Source organism: Molothrus ater, chromosome 21, assembly GCF_012460135.2.
Source record: "Molothrus ater isolate BHLD 08-10-18 breed brown headed cowbird chromosome 21, BPBGC_Mater_1.1, whole genome shotgun sequence".
Classification (NCBI taxonomy): Eukaryota; Metazoa; Chordata; class Aves; order Passeriformes; family Icteridae; genus Molothrus; species Molothrus ater.
This window is the reverse complement of record NC_050498.2, coordinates 8696741-8721802: the sequence shown is the minus strand read 5'-3', so window position 1 is coordinate 8721802 and position 25062 is coordinate 8696741. Positions and strand designations below refer to the sequence as shown.

At 47.9% G+C, this 25062-nt stretch overlaps 1 protein-coding gene and 1 long non-coding RNA gene across 2 annotated transcripts in view; one reads left to right on the top strand and one right to left on the bottom strand.

Annotated features, from left to right (window-relative positions):
• The window catches only part of YPEL2 (yippee like 2), a 33800-nt gene extending 12381 nt beyond the window's left edge, over positions 1–21419 (bottom strand). The window contains exons 1-2 of the mRNA XM_036394969.1: positions 21348–21419; positions 9752–10065 (exon numbers count right to left, since the gene is read on the bottom strand). Of these exons, the coding sequence (XP_036250862.1) occupies positions 9752–9868 (117 nt within the window). The 5' untranslated portion in view covers positions 9869–10065; positions 21348–21419. The remainder of the gene's footprint in view (positions 1–9751; positions 10066–21347) is intronic.
• Positions 21420–21734: 315 nt separating this feature from the next.
• On the top strand, positions 21735–23880 carry LOC118694017 (uncharacterized). Its single transcript, XR_004981364.2, has 2 exons — positions 21735–21857; positions 23298–23880. It is a non-coding gene; the product is annotated as an uncharacterized LOC118694017 (long non-coding RNA).
• Positions 23881–25062: the final 1182 nt, after the last annotated feature.

Genomic DNA, 25062 nt, shown 5'->3' with positions numbered 1-25062 from the left:
TCAGGTGGTGCAGGAAGGTGCACAGATGAAAGGCTTTTTGTCTGGTTTTATTCATTTCATTGCAATTTTTTTTTTATTCTGCCTCCCAGGTGTTGATCCAACCCCCAGCCCTAGAATCCACAAGAACCCTTGTGCTCTGAAATCCCAGTGTTCCAGTGCCACACAACAGCCTCCTGCTCCTAAAACCCTTGGGCAGATTTAAGGAATTCTTAAAGGGCAAATTTAAGGAATTCTCATTTTAAAATTCTTTTCAATAAGGACTTTTTTGGTCCAGTTTGGTTTGGTTAGGTTTTCAAATGGAGATTCTCTCATCCTCTCACATTTCTGGGTGCTGGAGCCAAGAAAAATCCAAATTTTCACAAGATTCCCCAAAAATGCTGAAATATCAGGAAGCACAGTGGGCACCCAGCATTATCCCTGGAATGTCAGTGCTGCCCAGGAAGATGGAGGGATTTCAATGGGTCAGGATCCAGGGGCACATTCCCAGTTATTGATCCATACCCAGAGGGCAGGGCAGGGGATTTCTCTCAAAGGGGAAATTTTATATTTCAGTTGCAGAAGGGAGAAAGAGAATTTCTTCTGAGGCTCTGCAATGAATGAAGAGCAGCACTCGGGGAAATACAAATTCCCTAAAATCGAGGGGGAAGGTTTTTCCTTGAGCACTTGGATTTCTGACACAGATAAAAACACCGCTCTGCTGAGCTAAATCCTGAGCCAAACCCTAAAAAATGCCAAAATTCACAGAATAGTTGCAAACTGCTCTGTCCCCTTGTCCCTGCCAGGCTGTCCTGACTCACTTCAAGCCCAGCACTGAATTTTCCTCCTGTTATCACAAGCCCTGTGCTATTCCCCCTCCTCCCTGAAGCCCTGCGCTCCTGGCTCTGTTATTCTTATTTATTTTTAAATGAGCTTCCAGCTCACAGACTTCAAAGTGAAATTTCAAAATGCAAATGGCTGAAGGCACAAACTACTGAAGGCAAATAAAAGAAAACCCATCAGATTTATGACTTCTATAAAACTTCACAATATTTTGGGGCTTCTCTTGTGATTTTCACAGTCTCTGGTTGCCGTTGTGCTTCAAAACTTGACTTTGAGATGAAAAAGGATGGAAATACTGTGGGGAGAAAGAGCAGATGGAGCGTTTACTTTTAAAAGCAATTACTCCAGTTTACTCAGGGGCAGAGCAGAGCAGAGCAGAAATGTGGGAGTGTGGATCCCAGGAGAGGAGGGAGCCCGGGCACTGCTCAGCCCTGATCCCTGCACTTCCCTGCCTCATTCCCAACAGGCACCAACATTCCCAGGGCTGGGGTGGGTTTGGCACCTCTGGCACTTCAGTCACCATTTACATTTGCCATGAAGAAGGGAAATATGGAGACAATTTTGTTATTTACTGTGAAAAGCCACAGCAGGTCAGCATCAAGCCCTTTCTGGGTACACAGGGGTGAAAAATGTAATTTTTGCTGTGGGTTTTATCCCCCACTTTTGAGTGCTGCTGTTTTCCTCTAGGCTCAAAGCATCCACCCAACCCAGTCATCTGAAAAAGCAGTGGCAGTGGGGAGAATAAAGCCTTTTATTTCCACATTAATTATTGCTGCTGCATGGGTTTTGGAGATAAACACAGAGCTGGGATGGAAGATGGAAAGTGCTAATGCAACAAGTTATTTAATTAGCAGCATAATAGTGAGTGTCCACGTATCAGTGGAGCACTGTTTACCATTAATGCAGCCCATAATAGCAGCAGTGCTGACACTGAGGGCAGGCTGGCTTCTCAGCAAAAGCAGATTTGTCCAGGGCAGCAGCTCCCCTGTGTCCCTGGGCAAGATCCACTGCAGGGAAATGAAGGCACCAAACTGGCTGAGAATTTCACCATTTACTGAAATTCTCATTCGTTTATTGATCCATCACCTAAATTCTCAATATTTGTGTCTTGTCAAAAGAAGTTTTGATACTAAAATTTATTTTATTACTGAGGATTCGTCCTCAGAGCTGAGCTGGAATCAGATTTTAACTCTGATTTGAAATCTCCCAATTTCAGGCATCCAGCCTCAGTTTCTACCTTTGTTACTGCTGCTTATCCCAACAGCTGCGATTCCACGGTTGCATTTTAAGAGTGGGCAAAGTTTCCTTTTTGCCTGAGCCTCAGCCCCTGCCCGTTCCAGGGCTGCTGGGTGAGCAGAGCTGCAGAGGATTCCTGCAGGGATGCGCTGCTGCCTGCCAGGCACAACAGCTCCCCCAGAGCACGTGTGAAAGCCTCAGACAGCACTTCCTGCTGCTCTGAAATGGAAATTATCCCCAGGCTCTCCTCAGGGTCTTCTCCCCACAGGCAGCAGGTGGGAAAAGCCCCCCCTGTGCTGCCCCCATGGTTTTGTGGGATTAAATTAAATTACAGATTAAACCAGAGCTCTGTGCTGTTCCTGGGCTGCTCTAACCAGGGTAAATCAGATTAAAACCACACACCTGCAAGGGAAATTCCCAGGGCAGCTCCCCCCAGGAGCAGCCCTGGGTTCTGCTGGAATTCCCTCCTTTCCCAAGAGCTGAAGCTCCCGGGAGGGCTCAGACCTCACCAGCTCCCAGCTCCAGCTGTTGAGGATTTGCAGCAGCTGCAGCAAAAACCCTGATGATTCAACTGTCCTTCCTCCCTGGCAGCTCCCTGGATAATAAATGGGAACAATATTTTATTTATGCCCAGGTCATCAATTCTAAGGCAGAGGAAGCAGCAGATGAAAGGAGAGCTGTTTCCATGAAGAAAGTGATGGATTAGAAAAATCCATTTTTACCTTGTTCCTCCTTCTTGACAGGGAATTCTAAACTCTTGTGATTTATTACCTTTTTCCTCCTTCTTTTGGATCAGAATGAAATATTTTAAAAATCACACAGCAGTTAATTGCTGCATAAACACAATTATGCAAGGAGGTACAAATTACCTTGGGCTTTTTCTATTAACCAACCATATCCTGACTAAATAAAAACAACCTGACCCCGACTCTCTTCAATCCCATCATGGACAGCAGGATCTGAGGGAACACTTGTAGGGTAAAGCCCAGAGGAAGCAATTCCACCCAGGACAGAAGGATTTAATTGAAGCGGCTGCGTTATAGAATGGGCACCACAAATTCTCCTTCCCCAGCTCGGGTTTCACATCCTGGCTTCTCCCTGCAAAGGGCACTCGTTGTTTGTTTGTTTGTTTGTTTGTTCGTTCCCTCCCAAACACGGAGCTGAGGGACTCAAATAACAACCCCAGACCCTCTGCCCTCCTCCCTGCCAACACCAACCTGCCCAGAAAAGGTTCTGGGGATGGATTTGTCTGGAAAAGCCAAATCAAGGCTGCCCCTCCTGCTGAAAAGCTGGAGGAAAAGCTCTGATGACACATTGTTCTACCGAGCACCGAAATCCTCTCGACCTGCATTTCATTTTAAACTCGATGGAAGCCAAGAATTGCGAGGTGCCTTCCCCCTCACGTTCACAGCACTGAAATGGGAGCTAAAAAATCTCATAATGACTTTTCCCGGAGCTGCTTTGCTGTTTATCACTCACCGCTTGAACTCCAATATTTGCAATTAAGAGCAAGCTCTGAATAATGCCTGGAAGTGGCAAATTCATTAGGGAACAAGAGCTGGAAAGCAGGATCCAAAAGCTGCTGGACAGCTTCTAGAAATGTGCATAAAATGGGTAAATCTGGTGCATGAAGAGCTCACAGCAAATAAATGAACAGGAGATTTCTGTGCAGTGCTGAGCCACTGAGACTGATGCAATTATGAAATGTGGGAGCTGAAAAGATGCTGCTGCAGAGTCTGAGGCTGCAACAATGAGACCAGCTCTGTTTCCATCCCCAAAAAAGAGATTGAAATGCTAAAAATGTAGAAGAGAACCACAAAAATTATGTGAAACTGGAAAAGATCAGATTGCACCATGACAGAGCTGAATCTCTTTAAGTCTGTCCAAAAACTGATCAAGAGTGACTTTGGTTACTGCAAAGAGCAGGGGCTGGAGATGTATTTTATTAGCAAAAGAAATAAAATAACGGCCATTGGCAAGAAGCACAAGTCAGACAAACCTAAATTCAAAGTCTCTGATTTTTAACAGTAAGGATGATTAACCCCTGGGAAAAGATGACCAAAGGGAGCAGGGAATTTCCCCTCCTGAAGCCTTCAAATGGAGACCAAATGCTTTTCCTGAGAGAATTGCTGCAACCCTGGTGAAACCCACAGAGGAGCTCAGGGGTGAGGATGGGATGGCTCCTCCTGGCCTTAAGAGCTCATTACTGTGGAGCTGGGAACCTCAATTCATGTTTGGGAAGGAACAAAATCTACCTTAAAGCAAGAATAAAACCTGTGTGATGCAAACCAAGAGCTTTTTTACCCTTGAGAAGGGAATACCCCTCTCACCTCATACGCTGGTTTTTGCTATGATGGAAATGCAGGATTTTCATCAGACGTGTCTTGGGCACTTATTAAATGCCTCTTTTTCCATTAGGTTAAAGATTACCTCGTTGTAATTTCACATTTATTGTTCTGCCTTGTGTGCACGCTGCCCCCAGCCAGCAAATATCTTCACATCTTCAAAGTGAACTGAACTACAAATATCAGCTGGCTCCTGAGAAGCAGAGCCCTAAAGAACATTAAACACTGCCTTGTCCACATAAAAGAAAAAAAAAAAGCAAAGAGCCAAACCAAAAAACCAAAAACTGCTGCTCCTTTCACCAAAAAACCAAAACTGCTGCTCCTTTCACCAAAAAACCCCAAACTGCTGCTCCTTTCACCAAAAAACCCCAAACTGCTGCTCCTTTCACCAAAAAACCAAAAGCTGCTGCTCCTTTCACCAAAAAACCAAAAATCCAGAAACTGCTGCTCCTTTCACCAAAAAACCAAAACCTGCAGCTCCTTTCACCAAAAAACCAAAACCTGCTTCTCCTTTCACCAAAACCCCAAAACCTGCTTCTCCTTTCACCTGTGTGTGGTGCCCCAATGCTCCCAAGCAGCTGAATTCATCCCCAGCTTCTGTGGAAGCACCAAAGCCTCAAATCCTTTTCAGATCCTCCAGCTGCAAGATGGAGCAAAGTTTGATGCTTTCAAGGAGCCATAAATCTCCCCAAGAGCTGCAGAACCACCAGGCTCAGGCCCCAGCAGCCAGGAAAGAGAGGCCACAAGGATTGGGAGGGAATTTTCCCGATCAAGATCGCAACTCCCGGCCGAGAAGATCAAAAAGAGCTTCCAAGTGCTCCCTCATTAACAACCGGGCCCCAAATGAGAGAGTCAGGCACACAGGAGTCCTGGATTTTTCCTAAATTCTCAGCCTGGAGGAGCTGCAGCCTTTTGTGCTGAAGAATTTCCCATTCATGTTCAGCTGAGGTTCCATGCAGACATCAAAGGAAAACATTAAATTTCCCCGGCAAGCCTCGGGCTAACTTCAGAGGATACATCACTGAGTAATGTTTAGCAGTTGGATCACAGTTAATTCAGGGGAAAAAAAGAAACTGCAGGGCGCCCACAAGACATTCTCCACATATTTCCATAATCAGGGACATTTCTGCTGAATTACTGCTCACATAGCACAAAAAATCAGCACCCAAGACACTCGGTGGCATCTTTGGCCTGGATCTTTCTGCTCTTGTTCCCGTCCTCCTTTAAGGGCACCAAGCACACGTGGATTCCAACAGAAAGAGCTGAAATAACTCAGAGTAGGTAGAAATCAGCATCACCCCTGCCAGTCTGAGAACTTTGTTTAACTTTACTTGGTAAATGTCTATTTTGTTGGCTGCTCCCCACAGGCCCCAACAGAAAATGATGGAAAAGAAAAACTCCTGTGTCTCCTTCCTGGAGACACTGATGATGGAATATATATTTTTCTCAAACATTCCAAAAGCCATGGGATGTTGTGCCTGTAACAAGAAGTACCTTTCACTTATTTTTTTGGCATTGAAATGTGATTTTTAAGTACGGTTGCCTGGCACGGTGATTTTGTTTTTACATTAAAACCAAAGAGGATTGGGACAGCCTGTACTAATTTGGAGGAGCAGACAGGACCTGCTCCAAAACCCTCCAAGCAGCATTTTTCAGGTGGGGAAAAGGAGGAACAAAGACATCCAGTGACTTCCTCAAGGTCACACAGGAATCTGTTGCAGGGCAGGGTTGAGTTCCCAAAGTCTCAGCCCACTTATGCACTGGAAAAAGCAGTGAAACAAGAGTATGTACTAAATTTGGCACAGCCTTTTAAATGATGCATTGCTCCAAGGGAACAAGAACCTCCACTCATGCTAAGCCAGACACCAAAGGAACACAGAAAGGAAAACTACTCACTCCACCCAATTTATCTGATCACCTTAATATTTCCTAAGTCAATAAGGCCTTTCTTGGCCAGACAGTCCAACCTACAATTTAGATCCTGTTACAAAATCAGACACACTAAACCACTTTCTCCCTCAGGCTGCAGGAGATAAAAGGCCAAGTAAGCAACATTTTGGTAACTGGCTTCATGTAACAGCTTTGGATTTTCTTAAAAGCCTCAGCATCGATTGTTTCCTTTAAATAGCAAAGGTTTATTGAGAAACCTTCTACCCCTTTTAAAGCACAAGGTTTTCCTGAAGTAGAGAAGGAGCAAAACCTGTTCTGCCAAGGCACATTTGTCCAGGAGTTTTGGATACCTGGTGCTGGCAAAAACACTTTGAAGCCAGAGTTAAGTTAACGCTGGTGCTGAAGGGCTGAGAGGGGAAACTTGGGAGATGGAGAGGGAATGAAACAAGAACAATCCTGGGATTCAGCTCCAGTTGTGTTTCATCCAACAGCTCCACAGCCAGGGCTGCAACTTGTGAGCATCCAGAGGAGCTAAAAAGCTCCTGGAGTGCAGAGCAGCCCAGCTCTGCTGTGGTCTCTGCACAGCTGGGGCAAAAGGAGCACAGGAATTCATTTCATGGAGGCAAGTCACCAGCACCCTGCTGTTACATAAAAGCCTGTTTGGTGGGGAATGCTTCCAAGGATGGAGTCACTGGGGCTGCTTGGATCCCATGGCACAGTCAGGTTCACCATGAGCTGCAGCTGCTCCCGTTTTTGCAGAGTCTCCCACTCCCTTTTCCACCCCTGTTCCTCCCTTTTCCTCTGCCACGTTTCCATGTGGGAAACCAGCACAGCAACTGCAGTGCCTGCTTCAGGGATGTGAACACAAGGCTGTGATGAAAGGACTGAAACATCTCCCGGAGCCCTTCTGCAAACTGAGCTCAAACAGATAAAAAAGCCACTATTTCAGTTTGCCTGGGAAAGTTCCTCTACATTTGGGAGCCCCTTGAGGCAGGGACTGCCCTTCTCTTCTGTCAAACACCATTTGTACAAGCCACGATTGCACAACTACTTTTATAAGGTTTCCAATTGTACAAAGAATGTGTTTTTATTCATGTTTACAACCCTGAGAAACAAACCCTGAAACCCCAAACCCTTTGCATTCAAATTCCATGACCTGCTGGTGGTTCCACCAACGATGTGGTCCCAACTATTAATCCACACCTTGGCCTAGAATGAACTTTTAGAAGGAGCAGATCCCAGAGCACACTGGAATTAACACTTCCAAAAGTCACATTGTGCTTCCCTCCTTCCCCTCTCCTGTCCATATTTCAGCAGTCAGCATTCCTGGGCAGCTTCTGGGCTAGAAGCTCAAATTCCAAGCAGTTGGCAGCACTGGCATTTGCCCTGGTGGGAGCTCCTTAACCTGCAGAGCTGGCTGCATTGGAGCATGGACCTGGAACAAGGAGGGGAAGGAAGCATCAAAGGTGAAAGCACTGGGAATGTACAGCCTTGTTTTTCCTTGGCTGGGGACCAGCTGTGTCAAGAAACAAAAGCAGAGCACAAACTTTAATCTACTGTAAAAAGAGCAAGTAAAACAAGCGTCCTTCCTCAGCCAGTAAAGCATTTTCTGTATCCCAACACAACATCCAGAGCACCAAATAAAAATCCAGGGAGTCACTGCCCCATCCCAACTGGGCACAGGAGCCTGGAGTCACCCAGCTGGCCCAAAGGTGAAGCAATTTCACCTCCAGGGCACAGATGCTGCTGCATTTACACTTCAAACCCCTTTCCAAGGGGCACAGCCCCTCTGTCCCTGGTGATCCAAGAAGCTGAACCATTCCAGCTGCACACACAGAGCTCACAGCACCATTTCCACTCAGCCCAGCTCACACATCTCTGGCTGCGGCTGTTTTTTCTGAGCACAGATTTTATAAGCTGAACAAACTTGATGGAACAGTTATTCCAAGGCAGCTGAGCCCTGGGAGCTGACCACAGCCAGGCTCCAGCACACACTGGGAAGGTTTCATTCTCCCACTTCAGAACAGGCTCCTCTCACTGGCCTGCTCCTTCTGCATCAAAACACTCTTACTGGTCTGAGAGCTTTGAATTTAGCTTATCCCAACATCCCTCAGGAGCTGGAAGGGACTGATCAGGATCACTGAGCCCAACCCCAGCACAGGACACCTCAACAATCCCACCCTGTGCCTGAGACCAAACCATGGGGAGCCCCTTTCAGTGTTCCAGCACCCTGGGGATGAAAACCTTTTCCTAACACCAACTAAACCTGCCCTGACTCAGCTCAAGCCATTCCCTGGTCATGAGAGAGGAGAGATCAGCACACTTGTGAGCATGGTGAAGACCCCAAGCACTTAACACAAAACCAGCAGCTCACAAGCAGATCCTTTGGGCTGAGAGCCCATTTTCCAAGGAAAAAGGCAGCTGGGCAAGGCCAAGCACTTCCACAGCCACTGATGTGCAATGTTGTAGTATTTGCAGGGAGAAATGATGCATCTGACTCCATCTTATCAGAAGGCTAATTAATTACTTTATTATACTGTATGATTCTATACTATATTACATTATATTACATTACATGTAAACTGATTCTGCCAAGCACTCAGCTCTGCACACACTGCACAGAATCTCGTGACTGTCACCCTCAGTCCTGACACACACACACACACGCCTGGCCCTGACAGGCCAAGGAACCAAAAATCATCACTGTGGGTAACCAATCTCCATAGTGCATTCTACTTTTGCACAAACACAGGCATAGCAATGAGATAAGAATATTCCTGGGAAGAATTGTGCCTTGCTTTTCTCTGTGAAGAGAAATGTGGGGCTACACACTCGGCCCTGACCCAAGGAACCAAAACACCATCACTGTGGGGAAACAACCTCCATATTGCATTCTAGTTTTGCACAAACACAGGCACAGCAAATGATAAGAATTGGTTTTCCTTTCTCTGAGGTTCAGAGAATGCGAATCTCAGAAATATTCCTGGGAAGAACTGTGCCTTGCTTTTCTCTGTGAAGAGAAACGTGGGGCTGCACACTTGGCCCTGACAGGCCAAGGAACCAAAACACCATCACTGTGGGTAAACAATCTCCATATTGCATTCTACTTTTGCACAAACACAGGCACAGCAAATAATAATTGTTTTTCCTTTATCTGAGGTTCAGAGAATGTGAATCTCAGAAATATTCTTGGGAAGAACTGTGCCTTGCTTTTTCTCTGTGAAGAGAAATGTGGGGCTGCACACTCGGCCCCGAACCAAGGAACCAAAACACCATCACTCCATACTGCATTCTACTTTTGCACAAACACAGGCACAGCAAATGAGATAAGAATTTTTTTTTCTTTCTCTGAGGTTCAGAGGATGTGAATCTCAGAAACATTCTTGGGAAGATGTGCCTTGCTGTGATGAGAAAGGTGCTGGCACAACGTGAGGGAACCATCAGCTCCAGGGAGCCCCTACCTTGGAGATGAGCTCATCGTGGTTGGCCAGGTGAGCCCTGCAGTGGATGCAGCTGTAGGTCCTGTGGCAGGAAGGCAGATATGCCTGGAAAGTCTTGGACCTTGTCATCTTCACCATTGGAGCCACGGAGCGCTGGCTGAAGTCGGGGGTGGCCCAGGAGGCGCTCCCGCAGGAGGGGTCGCACGGGAAACAGCGGAACACGCAGGTAAAGGCCGTGGCTTGGCTGGGATGGGGTGTGTGGGGCAGGCTCCACACGCTGGTGATGCTCCAGACGAAGGGATTTGGGCACTGGAAGCAGGGGATTGCACAGAAACCTGCGGTGGAAAGCAGACACAACACTCAGCTCGCAGCCCACAAGGGGATTTAGGGCTGGATTTAGGAGACAGGAGCGATGCCTGGGGATTAGATCAGCAGCACAGCTCTTTATTCACTTGCTGGCTGCCCTCACACCTCCCTGCTGCTCTTATCTGCACCATTCTTCCAGCACCTCGTGGCTCTGGAAGTGCCTGCAGAGGAGTGGAGGTGATTCCCACCCCGCCAGGGAGAAAGTGGGGAGCAGAGCCAGCCCCCTGTCCCCTGCCTGACTCACTGCTGTGACACCCCATGGGAAAAATGAGAGCTGGACATGGGTTTTCTAAGGCCATGAGTCACCAAACCAGTTTTTCTCTCCATTCTGCCCTACTTTCCCCATGGGAAATGCAGGATTCCTTCATTACACTCTCCTTTAGAAATCCCTGTAAGCTCTGAAGGCAGAAGCTACTCTATAAACTGCACTCCAGTATTTTAATTTTTTTAACCTGAACATCTGACAGCAGCCAAAGCAAGGCACAGCCTCTGAAGACTACTCCTGATAGCAAGAGACAGTTAAAAACCCCATTCAGGATGGAAACACCATTTTACACTCCAACATCCAACAGCACCTGCAAGGCAGCTCAACTCTGGGTCTCTTTTTGTTGGCAGGAATGGAGTTTTCAGATCCCACACCTATAAAAGTCTTACAGCTACAAGTGTTCCTTTTGAGGATGGAAAAGCACAAAGGAAGCAGAAGCAGCTCCCCTCCCTCTCTCCCTCCCTCCCGGATCCATGGCGTGCATGCGCGCTCTGCAAATTAATCATGAACTCTGGCTGCTCCTCCCAGGAGGATTTTCCTTGCCATAAAACATGTGATTCTGCTCAGTTTCTGAGCCTGCACTTTGTGGGTCAAACGTGGAACAACATCAGCTTCACCCCCAAAATAAAGAAAACAAGGAATAACATCTCAGGCATCCAGGAGAACCCTGCCTCCAACACTTCCCCAAGCCTTGCCAGGGTTGGTAAAGCAGATTCAAGGTATCCAAGCCATGGACATTGTCCCAGAGGGTCCAGAGCTCTGTCCAGCCTGGCTTGGACACCTCCAGGGATGGGGCAGCCTGTGCCAGGCCTCCCCACCCTCACAGGGAAGGATTTTTGGGTGATCCCTACCCAAAAGCTCCTGTCTATCAGTGTGAAGCCATTCACACAGAGCTCAACAGGAGGCAGAATCCTGTAAAACAACAAGAGACCCAATTTTCTTCTTTTTTTTTTTTTTCTGAAATATTTTTCCTCTGCTCTCCAGGAGGCAGCTCCCTCACAGTCAAATGGGGAAAAAAAAAGCATCTTGCTCATCAGGCAAGCTGCTGATAAAGCATCTCCATCATGATCATAGCAGTCAGCACTTCCACAGCAGTGCTCATTCCTAAAGCTTTTTGCAAATACCAACTAATCAGATTAACCTTTTCCAATTTAAGTTACAGCCACAGCTGAGCAGGACCCCTCCTGACACAGAAGGATCCATTTCCCAGCTTGTGAGGAGCTCACCCCTCTCCTGTCCAGTCCAAATGAGGTTTTGCCAGGGATTTACCTGCCCACTTGATAAGGACTGGGCACTGTTTGCTCCACAGCTGCAGCTCTGGATTTCAGCAAGATTTGTCTTTTACACTCATCAGAGAAGGAAGATAAATCAGTCTTCACCTGTATCCTGCCCCAGTTCTTTGTGTGCACCTGAATTTTGTCAGAACTGAGTTCTGCATTAGTCAGCATTGTTTTCCCATCCAAGGTGAGAAGCACTCAAGGACAGCAGCCTAAATTAGCAACAGGGCAGAAACCAGATGTAAACCAAAGCAGAAAATCCTCATTTTCAGCTGCTACAAAACCATCCCCAAATTCCAGGGCCCAGATTGAGCAGCTGATGTGTTTTATCCCAGCCCTAAGGGATCCCAGAATCTGCAGTCTGTGAGGCTCCAGGGAAGCAGGAGAACGACTGTGCCCTTCCTGGGGCCAAATGCAGCTGGATCCCTGGAGGAAAGCACAAGGAAGGAGTGGCAATCACTTCAGCTGATTCCTGAATGAAAACCCAGATTGTGCCTAAACCTCAGGCTTGATTTGTAATGAAATAGTGCAGCCCCCTCTCACCTCCACTTCAGCATGGATCAGTAAAATAATCAATCACCACTTTTACCACCTCCATCCTGCCATGGCAAACCTTCCCTTCCCCATGAGAAGGAAATCCCCAGGCACCCCCAGAGCCCAGTGGGGAGATAAATAAACCCCAACCAGAACAATATCCCAGCAATCCTTTAATTTGCTGCTTGCTGACCCCTCTGTCCAGACCTGCTAAGCATCAATGCTCCAGAACAATGAATAAAGCAGGAAATCCTACAGCTGCATTTGTCTGACAGAGCAATGAACACACACACAGGAATTATCTGCTGCACACAGCTTTCTGCAAAAGCAGCTCATGAGCATTCATTTATTTGACCTCATAACACACTGAACATCAGCAAAAAACATTTGACCTTTTAAAAGCAGACCAAAAAAAAATATTCAGGCGAGATGGTATCAGAGGAACTGCAATTCCTGTTCTCAGGGCTGTGCTGAGAAGGCAAACTCCATCTCTCTGCTTCAGGCAGGGCAGAGAATAAAGGTTTGTGAGCCAAGATCTTGGTGGGAAGCCTTGTTAAGAAAATATCTTGAATAAAAACTTCAGATAAGCTCAGCTATAATTCATCAAGACACCACTTGGACACAGTCTGACCACACGTGCATTGTCTACCAAGAACTCTGTCCTCACCAGCGTGGGAGAGGAGGTAAAACCTACAGGAAATGCATTCTGACATTCTACAAGCACAGCCAGCAGCTTATAAGGACCAATTTCTGTCTTAAATACAATTTTGAAATGTATTCAGTGGCTCCCAGCAATGCAAAACCCAACCCCGTGGATTTTTCATGTCCTAATGACAACTACATTTGAATTAAGAGACAATTACCAGCTAACACTGCATTTGTTCTGCTGCAGAACAAAGGCACCAGGATGAATTTGGGCTGTGCCTCTGGTTTTCAGAAATGATGAGCTCATGTTCATCAGCATCCCAGGCAGTGGGCAGCAGTGGAGTCATTGCACTCACTTTAAAAAAGAACAAAAGAAGGTTTGTTCACTTTATCATCATGCCCAGCACTGTCAGAGAGATGAGTATCTGTCACCACCACCAGCATCCATTATTGTTCTTTTCTCATTCAAGAGGAATTTATCTCTGGGATGCACTCACTCAATTCAATGGAAGAGGAATTTGTGCCTATTAATTAATGCCCACCAAGTCAGAAAGCTGATTTAGACAAAAGGAAGGGATTCTAAAGAAAAAATACCAAACTTGCAACATCATTTATTGTAGGTTATCAGTGGGAAAATCAGCTGCATGTTTTGCTGGGCTGTCCTGCTGAGCTCTGAGCAGGTATCAGCTTCCTGATGGAAAAACCACCACACACGTTTTGCCATTTGGGCAACTTTGGTTCAGAATCCACCCTCCACCTGTGGGTGTCCAACACCCACTTCCCACACAAAGCTCTCAGCAATTCAGGAAACACAAAAAAAGGGGAGGAAGTCTGTGCCAAGCACTTGCCAGACAAGGCCACTGCACGTACAAGCCCATATGCCAGGGAACAAAACCATCACACTCAAGCCTGATTTTGAATAAAACCCATTTGCAATGCAGCTCAGATGCAAATGTTCATCGTGGCAGGACAAACAACAGGTTTGTTTGGGCTGAGAGTTTGGTTTTTTTTTTTTATGATTTATTCAATTTTAAGATAAACTTCAGCCTGTGAAATACTTATTAGAATATAGCAAATGCTACTGAAGGCTGCTTGCAGCAGCTCTGAAATAATCCAGATATTTGGAAACCCAACCTTTCTCCTTTGGTGGGTCTCTTTCATTGATACAGAAAGAGTCTGAGATGTGCTGATTTCCAGAGCAAGGAGAACACAAGAGGAATTGGGTTTGGAGAGTTTTCTGTGCCTAAGCTGGCTTGCTCCAGGCTCTGAGCAGGATTCTAAGAAAATTCTCGAGGTAAATACAGCCATTTACCAGGGTTTTCTTGACAAAAAACTGCCTTAACACTCCTTAATGCAGCTTGGAGGAAGGCTGGTCTCTAATTGGAGCTGGGGTTTGATGCCCTGCTCTGCTTCCCTATGGCACAGGAGTTACCAGAGGCAGGTGTTGGACACTCAGGGACACCTGGCACTGCTAAAGGAGCATTTCATGCTCTGATGGTGACAAAATATCCTGGTTTGGGGCAGTTCTGGAGATCCACAGCTCTGGGAAAGATGCAGCAGATCGTCTGAAGGTGGGAGGGAGGGTGGGAGGTACCTTGAGGAAGGATGAACATCCTGAGTTTAACCAGGGAACAACACAAGGGGAAGCCAAGAAAGGAGCTGAAACAGCAGATGGGTGAACACAATGTGCTTCACTCCTTCAGCATCAAGTTTCTGAAATGCACCAGTTTCAAACCCTGCCTGAGGTGACACTGCAAAGAGCTCAGCACTGACTCCTCAGTGTCCTTCTCCAACACCTCAGCCCATCCTCCAAACCCTGCAAGCAGGAAAAGAACATGAGAAAAGGTGGAAAACAGCCAGCAGGAACCCTCTGCACTGACTTTTACCGGCTGCATGGACATAACCACAACACAAATAATAACATTTAACCCCTTCTCCTCCTCCGGGTGCCTCCCAGCAAGTGAGATCTCTTCATCACCGTGAGGAAGCACTCACTTCACGGGGAAAAGGGGATGGAGGGACGGATGAGGGCGATGCTGACGGCAAACAGCACTGCAGACACCTGCCAGGAAAGGCACCACTAGAGGGCATGGGGAAGAGCTGCAGCAGGAGGCAATCCCAGCCTGTCCGGCCGGCCCCAGGGAAGCCGGGACGGGCAGGACGCCAGCCCTGCTGCACCTGCCGCGCTCCACATTGCACGGCCAGCCCGGCACCAACCCCGACAGAACAGCCCCGGCACCAAGCCCGGCACCAACCCCGACAGAACAGCCCCGGCACCACAGCCCCGGCACCAACCCCGGCACCAACCCCGGCACCAACCCCGGCAGAACAGCCCCGGCAGAACAGCCCCGGCAGAACAGCCCCGGCACCCCAACCCCGGCACCCCAACCCCGGCACCCCAACCCCGGCACCCCAACCCCGGCACCCCAACCCCGGCACCAACCCCGACAGAACAGCCCCGGCACCAACCCCGGCACCAACCCCGGCACCACAGCCCCGGCACCACAGCCCCGGCACCAACCCCGGCACCAACCCCGGCACCACAGCCCCGGCAGAACAGCCCCGGCACCAACCCCGGCTCCGGGAATCACCTCGCAAAGATCATCACTCTGTGTCTATCACAATTGTTCTGGTCAAAAATAGATAAATAGATACAGCACCCCACAGCAAACCTCCCCCCCCCTCCCGGGTGTCTCTGATGGACAGGCTTCCCCTAAAGGTCGCCTGCAAAGTACAGGGAAATGAGGTGAAACCGAAAAGGAACAAAGAGCAAATTTTAAAACTCACTTCAGGTTAGAATTTTGTTTTAAGTCTGTGTAGCTTTGTCACTGTAACCCAGTAAAAACCTATTAAACTTATTAACATTAAAAAACATTTTAAAATCCTTATTTTAGGTTCTGTCACTTTGGAGATTAAATCAAATTTAAAAGTTTCAATCATTAAAATAACCCACACCAGTGCATTTTCAGGTTCTCAAATGCAAGAAGCAAGTTCAAAAGGCTCCCGCATTCCAAGCAGGAATCCTTGTGTGAATTACAGCACTCAGCCAGCTGGAAAGGGAAAGACCAGGTTAAAATAACTCAGTGAAGATCATGCAGAGGTGCTTCTTTCTGGCTCCTGACTACAGAGAGCAGGGGACAATGAGAATTTTCTGAGTTTCTTTACAGCCTAAGGCTGGGCTTGGAGCTTTCAGTGTCAGAACTGCTCACTCATCTCTCCCCACAACCCAAAGCACCATCAGACAGCACTGGGAAGGCAGGGAAAGGAAACAATCCTGGATATTTTAATCAAAGCCTTTCCTTTCCAATTTCATCTCAAAAAGGCAGGGCACAAGCTAGGACAGACATCACCTGGCTCAATGGTTTATTACAGAAGGATTCTTTAAACCTTTTTTTTTTTATTTAAAGGTATTATTGAAAGATTATAATTTATTACTTTTTCCAGGCCTGCCTCTGAAACGCCAGGAGCAGGGACTGCAGGATTCAGCCTCTCCAAGCAATGACTGACACCTCTGGCTGAATTCTCTTCCCACTCTCCCCAGTTGCCTGGCAGCGATATCTTTGCAATGCAGAAGAGCCTGTGCTGCTGATAAGGAGCAGCAGGGCGAGATTACAGCTGTGAGCTGCCCACCTCCAGCTCCTTCCAGCCAAACCCAGGGCCCAGCTCCAGCAGAGGCCACTCCAGAGGTGCCGAGCACAGCAGGAGAAATCTCCTGGAGAAGCAGCGATGCCGAACCAGGCGGCGCTTCCGTCTGCTCCCACCAGCAAATCCCACTCGTGCCACAAATAAAAGCTGCAGCCTGGGCTAATTTAACACACAAGTGACTCCATTTCCTCCTCTGCATTTTGCAAAGCCCCAGCAGCCCCAGGAAGGGGTAAGAGCGCTGCAGCTGAATCCGCTGAGCTGCAGCTCCTCTGTTTCAGAGCCACCCCTGTGCTGGACCTTGAAGGTCACACCTGGAGCCCCAGACAAGGACTCTGCACGCACTCACACAGACACAGTTCTACAAAATGAAACAAGACCCCTGCCTTATTACAGCACCAACGTGAACTAAAGGCAGAGAGGAAAAGCTCTTGCCATCCAAGTGATCATTTACTGACAAAATGGAAATGCTTTTCATCATCCCCACTTCTCAGCTTGATTTGCTTTAATTGCAAAACAGTCTGGCTGTCCAAATAAATCTCCCATCACTGCATTTTCTGTGGTGCTCCTCAGATCACTTTATTATCTCCCTCTCTAGGTATGACCAGGATTCAATTACCTGGGTCTGCAGGACACATCATCCATTTCTCCCTGATAAAGCCAGGGAACACAGTGAGAACATTTATCTACTGCAAGGATCACTCCAATATCCTCAAAGACATTAAAGAAGGGTCTGCTAGAGCTGCCTGTCATGACTCACTACTACAAGCTCTCCTTGCCAAATTCCCAAGTTTTCACCTGCCCACAAACTCCACCTGTTCAGAGAGTTCTTCCCAGGAAATCTTTAACCCAGCCTTGCTCTGCCCAGCAGCTCATCTGTCACAAGACAGGCAGCAGCTTTATTTTCTACCCTGCTACATCTGATTCTGAGTAAAGCTGAGGATAAAATGGTGAATCCTGACCCACCTCTGCCAGAAACACTTTTAATGCAACAGTTCCTGCATTAACAAGGGTCAAGCTCTGAGGCACCTCAGCCGCAACCCCTCTCGCTCCCCTCTGGTGTGTCAAGGGGGCAAAGTCAGGTGAGCATTTAGAGCCTGGATCTTCACATGGCAGCTACTTTATAGCCGAATCTGGTTTAAGAAGGTCAAGTCAGCTGTTACCTTGCCAGGTTTTGTCATTAGTTCCTCCTGGATATCCTCTCAGCCTGCCAAGGCAGGTGAACTGACTCACCTGGCTCAGTTCTGTGACAGAACTGACGCACGGCTGAGCTGGGAGTTCCTGGGACTCTCCTGAAGATTTCATATTTCCCCACGGTTAATAATTAACCCCATCTCTTATTTTTGTTTGTGATGCTGGGCAGTCTGTTTTTAGTAACATCTTGCTCCAGCCATATTTCGTCAGTGAAACCTCAGAGGTTTCTTCTGGAGCTCCACGGCTGGGCCGTGCAATGCCCAGGTCACACCACGCTACGTTTTGTCCTCCTGGTGCCAATGTGAAACAGGAGAACGCTGCCTTCCCCCTCAGCACATCAAAAACTTCTCTGAAGGGCAAATTCAAAGCATCCTCAGCTTTTGGAACTTTCAGGAGCCTTTGCTCCACTGCGGGAGTTTTGTTTCGTGCAAGTCACAACAGCAGTGGAAAAAAAAGGAGTCTAAAATGATGTATTTTTGTGAGTTAGCAAAACAGCTCACATTTTAACATTCTCCACCTGAGCAGGTGTTAAAAAACCAATCTCTAGATGGACCTGTTGGTGAGGAGACCGGAAGGCAGCTCCACCAGTCTGCATTCCCACAACTCCCAGTGACTCACAGAGCCTGGCACTATCATTTGTTAAAGCAAGAGTGAAGCAGGGATAATAGCTATTTACTAAAAACAGGGGAGCGTGATTAGCTTTAATTAGCATTGTCAAGTGACTTGAGATTGTCAGGTGCGAGATGAGGGAGAACTAAGTCTCATTAATTATGTTATTTCCTGCAGCCTTAAGTGGCTTGGCCAGTCCAGTGAGGCTTCCGGAGCCGGAGCTGCTCCCCATGGCCAACACATCCCACAGCAGAGGGTGGAAAAGCTCCCAGGCAGGCTGGAAGATGTGGCTGTCCAGTAAAAGATTGCAGAGAAGGAGAAGAATCAGGAACACTCAGTTTCTGTGCAGCAGGACAGCCACAGAGCCTAACAAACGGGGACAAAAAGGCAAAATGACATGGCAGAAAGCAGAGTGGGAGATAACCCACTGCCAAAATCCAGGGAGATGAGGACCAGGCATCAGTGGGGGTACAGGGAACAGGATTCAGGTCCAGGGCACAGCACTCCCAGATAACTGTGGTTTTATTCTCCCCAAAAAGACAAACTACAAGAAATCCACATTCTCAACCAGCATCACGCAGCCAACAGACACTGATTTAGCAGCTGCAGATCTGTACTAAAGAAATTAAAAATCTTTGGGTCAGAATAGCCCCTCTCTTCCATGGACTGGAAGGAAAAGGAAACCTGTCCTCAGCCATTAGTTATTGTGGCTGGATCTGAAACACAAGACCTGCAAACAAACAGGCACAGAAAAGAGGGAACATCCTGAAGGACCAACTCACAGGTGTCTATCAAAGAGTGGAAAAAGACAGCTGTGTATCCTGGTTTCCAAGCAATGAACACACTCTGCTGCATCTTGGGCATCCTGATCAGCTTCAGAACAGCCCAGGGAACTGAACTCTCAATTTCCTCATTCCTGACTCCACTCTGTGATCCCTGTGCTCCAGCACTCCCCAGCTGACCTCTAATGAAGACTCTGCTTAAGCTCAAGCAAACAAAGCTCTGCCAGCTAATGACCAAAGCCCAATGAAAGCCTGGCTTTATTGGTGTCTCTTCTTCCACAAACGCAGGCAAAGGCAAGGCTGTGATGCAAGAACAAGAAATAAATGGTTTTTTACTCCTCTGCAATCCCTGCAATGCTTTTGTAGTGCCACAGCAGATGAAGGAGGTCCCAACTTTCTGAGCTGCCAACCAGGACCTACACCAGAGTGACCAGTTCCTTAATTAAATTCTCTCTCTCTCTCAGCAACAGGTTTCAATCCATGAGTCAAGGAGCCTTTGAGGGAATGTGGATTTACAGGTAGGGATGCTGTCTTCTTCAACACAACCCTGACTCAACCGCACGCACCAAGCAGCAAGGAAAGGAAATAATTTATTCACAATCTATGGATCCAGAGGACACGAGGGAGCTCAAGGACTGTTTTGCCAGTTATTCCAATCCTAGCACTGGGAAAGACACACCTGCAAAGAAAGCTAAAATAATAAATAAATAAGAGAAGCACTTGACATCTCCATCAGATGAAAACAATGTCTCTGCCCTGCCTACAGCATTCCCAACCTCAGCTTCAAAGCCCAGCCCTCACTTTTACACAGGAGGAAACAAGAGGAAGGAGGAAACAAGAGGAAGGAGGAAACAAGAACCAGGGATCCAGGGAGGAAAGGAGAACATCCCAATTCCCTGTTCCAGCACTGCTATTACACAGCAAACCATGTTTACAAGGAACCAGAGGCGTGGATCCAACACGATGAGATCTTGAGCAGAATCAGAGGGAGTGCTCTGCGAGGATGAAGTCACAGAACACATCCTTTCCAGGCAGAATCCTCTCACGGATTACAAGGCAAGCTCCCCTCAGTATCTGCTTGTTTACAACCCTCTCACTCAGCACAGGCCTCCCTGCACTGCCCAGCTTTAAGGAACCATAAACGCATTAGGAAAAATCCTTATCGGGAGCCGGGAGCAGGCGCTGAGGGAGGCAGGGCAGGTGCTGTGCCCCGTCCCGCCCTTGCCCAGCTGCATGCGAGGAACACTGCTCTGACAGGCCTTGCTCTGGCTGTTTTCTAAGACAGGAAAAGGTGAGGACAGAGCCACTCCAGTAAATTGCAGGCTAAGGCTGCGAGGATTCCACTTCTTTTCAAATCCCACCCCGTTCAAATCACATTTTAAACAGAACCGTTTCAAATCAGCTGGACTTCAAAAATCAGCATTAAAACCTGAAGCTATGGACCCAGCGCTACTTCTGTCACCTCGAACTTTTCTGGATCAAACCTAGAAGTCTCTATGGAGATGCAGAACCCCGTTACCATTTCACCCTCAGCCCTGGCCCTCGGCGGAGCTCTGCAGAAGAGGAAGCTGCTACACCCTTATCAGGGGAGACAGCAGCAGCACAGAGCAGCTGAGCAGAGCAGCCGAGCAGCCCCGGGAGGGCATCCCCAGGCTGCCCCGCAATCCCTGCGCCCCCCCCGGGCACGATGATGGCAGCAGAGCCACAGCCGGGGCTCCAGGGGCTCGCAGCACCGCTGGCACACGGAGCTGCCTGCCCGGAGCCCCCGGGGAAGCTGCGGCAGCTCCGCGGGGTCACGGCCCGAGCCCCCCGCACGCCCGGTGCCAGCCGCGGGCTCAGGGCTTGCGGTGCGTTCACCGCCACAGCCGGATGGGTGGCGAGGCACGACCACCTCTGCTACTCCTCCTCCTCCTCTTCCTCGCCCGGTGTTTCCTCGCGGCTCCCCGGCCCGGTGGCACCGAGCCCATCCCGGCCGGACCTGTTGCCCCCCGCCTCCATCCCCGGCCCGGCCGCGCACACAAAGGCCGCCGCTCGCCCAGCCCGGCTCTCCCACCGCCAGCACCGGCGGCTCCCCCATCTCCTCCAGCGGCCGTGATGGAGCCCCCCGGGGATGCTCCACGGGATCCGCGCGGCCGCGGGCCGGGTGCAGGGGGGGATGCGGGGACACACGGACACAGACGCGGCTGTGGCGCAGCTGCGCGCGGCCGCCCAGCCCCGGCCCCGCCGCGGGCGGGCCAGGACGCTTCTCCTCGGCGGCCGCTCGCCCCTCACGCCCTCACGCTCTCCGTGCCGCCCTCACTCACCGCGGCCGCACCGAGCGCGTCCCGGCGCGGACCGAGCGCGGCGGCCGCCGACGCGCACAGAGCCCGCAGCGCCTCCCCCGTCCACCGCCTGCTCCCTCCCCCTTATACCCTGTCCGCGCTGAGCGACATCAACTCTAACCAATCAGCGCCCGCCGGCACATAGCAACACGCTGAAGATTGGCTGCCGCCGGCCGCAGCCCATTTTTGCCCAGCCATTCAGGACGCGGCGCTCCCGCCCCTCCCGCGCGCACCGGCGGGCCCGCACGCAGCGGCTGCGGCGGGCGCAGCCAATGGGAGCGCAGCTCGCGCGGCCGCAGCCAATGGGAGCGCGGCTCGCGCGGCCGCACAACAAACACGGCGCGGGCTCTTAAAGGCGCCGCACCTCCCGCGGGGATGCGCGCAGGATGCGCGGCCCCGGGGGTCCCGGGTTTCGGGGTCACGGCGCAGGGAAAGGGGCGGCTGCGGTCACTGGCCCATGGCTGTGCGGTATTTCCGTCTTTCCCCGCGCAGGTAATTAGCGCGCGTTAATGAACGGCCGTAATTAGCGGTGTCTGGTGCGCGGGGTGGGCGCTGGGGTTGGCCCCGGGGGTGGGGGAGCAGCGGCAGAGCAGAGACACAAAATGCACGAATTGAACCCCAAAAATCCACCAGTACTAACCCCAAAATTCACCAATATTAAGCCCAAAATCTACCAGTGCAAACCCCAAAATCCATCAATATTAACCTCAAAATCCACCAGTACTAATCTCAAAATTCATCATTATTAACCCCAAAATCACCAGTATTAACCCCAAAAACAATCATTATTAACCCCAAAAATCCACCAATATTAACACCAAAAAGTAGCGGTACTAACCTCAAAATTCACCAATAATAACCCCCAAAATCCACCAATGCTAAGCTCAAAGTTCATCAATATTAACCCCAAAAGCCACCAGTACTTACCCCAAAATCCACCAATATTAATCCCAAGCCCCACCAGTACTAACCCCAAAATTCACCAATATTAACCCCCCAAATTCACCAATACCAACCCAGCTTCTCCACCAGGCCTCAGGGCTAACAGCAGAACTGAGGATATTCCCTATTTCTCCTGGAAATCTCCATCCATGAATTTTTCCAGCAGATTTGTGCCCCAGCAGCTGCAGGCGTGCTCACACCCTCAGCAAACCCCAATTAAATCCATCCCCTCATAGCTCTGTAATTAACACAGCAGCACCCAGAGCTCAGGGCAGCTGAAGGCTTCTCCCTGTTTTTATTCCCTAATAACAATAATTCAGTGTATAAAGTACAGGTTTAATAATCCTAGAAGGGTTTGGGGTGGAGGGGACCTTAAAATCCATCCCATTCCGCCCCTGACATGGGCAGGGACTCTTCCCATCATCCCCTGGACATTTCCAATATTAAAAATATTTAAATTTTCTATCTGTCCATTTTTCACATCCATGATTAAAGTTCTGCACCTTCAGGGCTGAAATATATTTGTTTTATGAGATTATTTTTGTTCTAACTTTCTCTTGCTTAAGGAAATTCTTAATGATATTTGATTGCAGAATTGGTAATAAGAGCAATATTCTGGTTCAAATGTTAAATACATGGAATAATACAGGCAATATTTCCATTAATTCTGATAATTTTTGTGGGTAAAACAACATCCTAGCTCCTGCTAGAAATTATTTTCCTTCCACACAAGCCAAGCCCAGCCCTGTGATCACATCACTGAAGCAGCTGGGTGAGGAATCCCACAACCAGATTTTCAACAATAATGACATTTTTTTCACCCCCTGTGCACAATTTAAACATGCTGCTAACAAAGATTCAAGCACCAGGCTGGTTAGCAGCTATTAAATACACCCAATAAAGAGGAAAGTTGCTATTTTTTTTTAATTTAATTGTGTTATCTTTAGACAGCTGCTTTGAAAACTCACTTGAAGCTTCTTCTTTTCTCAGGTAACCTCCTGCCTTCCCCATCCTGCAGCAAAGAGCAAAACTCCAGATTTTCAGCCCCTCTCCCCAGTGCTAAAAACTCTGAATTTAACAGATCTGGACGAGGTTAGCAGCAGGAAGTGGTGACAGAATTTACTTGAACTTGAAATCACCCAGAAACCACAAGAAACCATCAGCAAAACAAATTTACATCATCAAAGAAGGGGAATTTCTCCTTTTCACCCCAGAATTTTTCAGTACATTGTTATTTACAAGGTGAACATCAATATTGTTTATATAGAAAGGTTTCTGTTGTTTATTGCTTTACAGTGATGAGAAATTGGAATTATATTGCTTTAATTCAGCATCATTGTGGAGATCTGGGGGCTCACACAGCTTGGAGGTTGTAGTAAAATATCATCATAAAAAAGCCAAAATTTATTCTTTATGCTTTGTGATTTATAAAAATTGGAAGGTTTTTAGGGATAACAATGTTTAATAGGGAGATTTTCCCTCACTTTTGTAAAATAAAACACTGGTTGATTTAAAACTTAAATTTTAATTTAAGTTTTAAATTTAAAACTACTTATTAAAGCTTTAAATCCCATTTTCACGTTTGATTCTTGGTTAGTTTGGTTGCAAACTTTGCAAGCACAGCTTGAGCAGCACCATGAAAACTCTGCTGGGCTGAGCTTTAGGGAAGCCTATTTCAAATTGAAAAAAAAAAAAATCTGAATTTTGGCTCTACAATAATTCCAACTTAGCTTTCAACTGAACACTAACCAGGCTTTTTAACCTCACTATTTGCAAACACTCATTTTTTTGGAGCCTGAGCAGCACAGCTCCTGTTTTTCCCCTGCTCGGTGTCTGATATCAGTTTAAACCTTAATTACCATTTAAACAAGCAAAGCCCAACTGCTCCAGCATCACTGCCTGGGGGAAACTTTTGTCAGGCAATTCTGAGAGGGGAGAAAATACCAGATCACCCACGGAGGTATTGCCTCAGCCTTGGGAATTAAGTGCGTGTTTGGAGCTGATAAAATCTCAGTTTCTTGGCGTTCCTGGATTTTATTTACAGCAGGTGCTAATGGCCTTGGAACCAAGATCTCTCCCCTGCTATTGCCTTTTTTCTCTATTTGGGAATAGCCTTTTTTCTCTAAAATGGGAATATCTGAAATTTTTGATGCAGAGGCATCCTTCAATGTTCCCATCATTAACAGAAGTAGGTTTTGGGGGTTATTTTCCCAATTTCACTATTTTTGGTCCAACAAAAAAAACCCCAAAATCACGAAGCCATGACAGTGCAGCTGTCAAACCACCCCGAGAGCTGATGCCTCACACGTTCCTTTCTGCAGCAATAATGCAGATTTTCCATGGGATTTCCATAGATGGATGGTAAAACCTCGGACTGCAGGAGCATCTCCCCGGGATGCAGCCCCGCAGTGCGGGCTCCCCAGCCCGGCCATGGCTGGGGATGATGATGATGATGATGATGATGATGGAGCCCTCTGGAAATGCAGAGGGCTCTGGCGGCCTCCAGCGGCAGCAGCCAGCAGGGACAGTCCCAGTTATTTCCTATTTCCTACCCAAATTCAGCCCTTCTGCTATGGGAATTTCCGGGGGAAGCCAATATTAAAAAATATAAAATCTATAAAATAAATATTATATCTATATAAATCGTATATTAATATTATATTAATATAAAATTAATATTATATTAATTATACATATTATGTATAATATGTATAATTACATATTGTATATAAAATATATGAAATAAATATTTTAT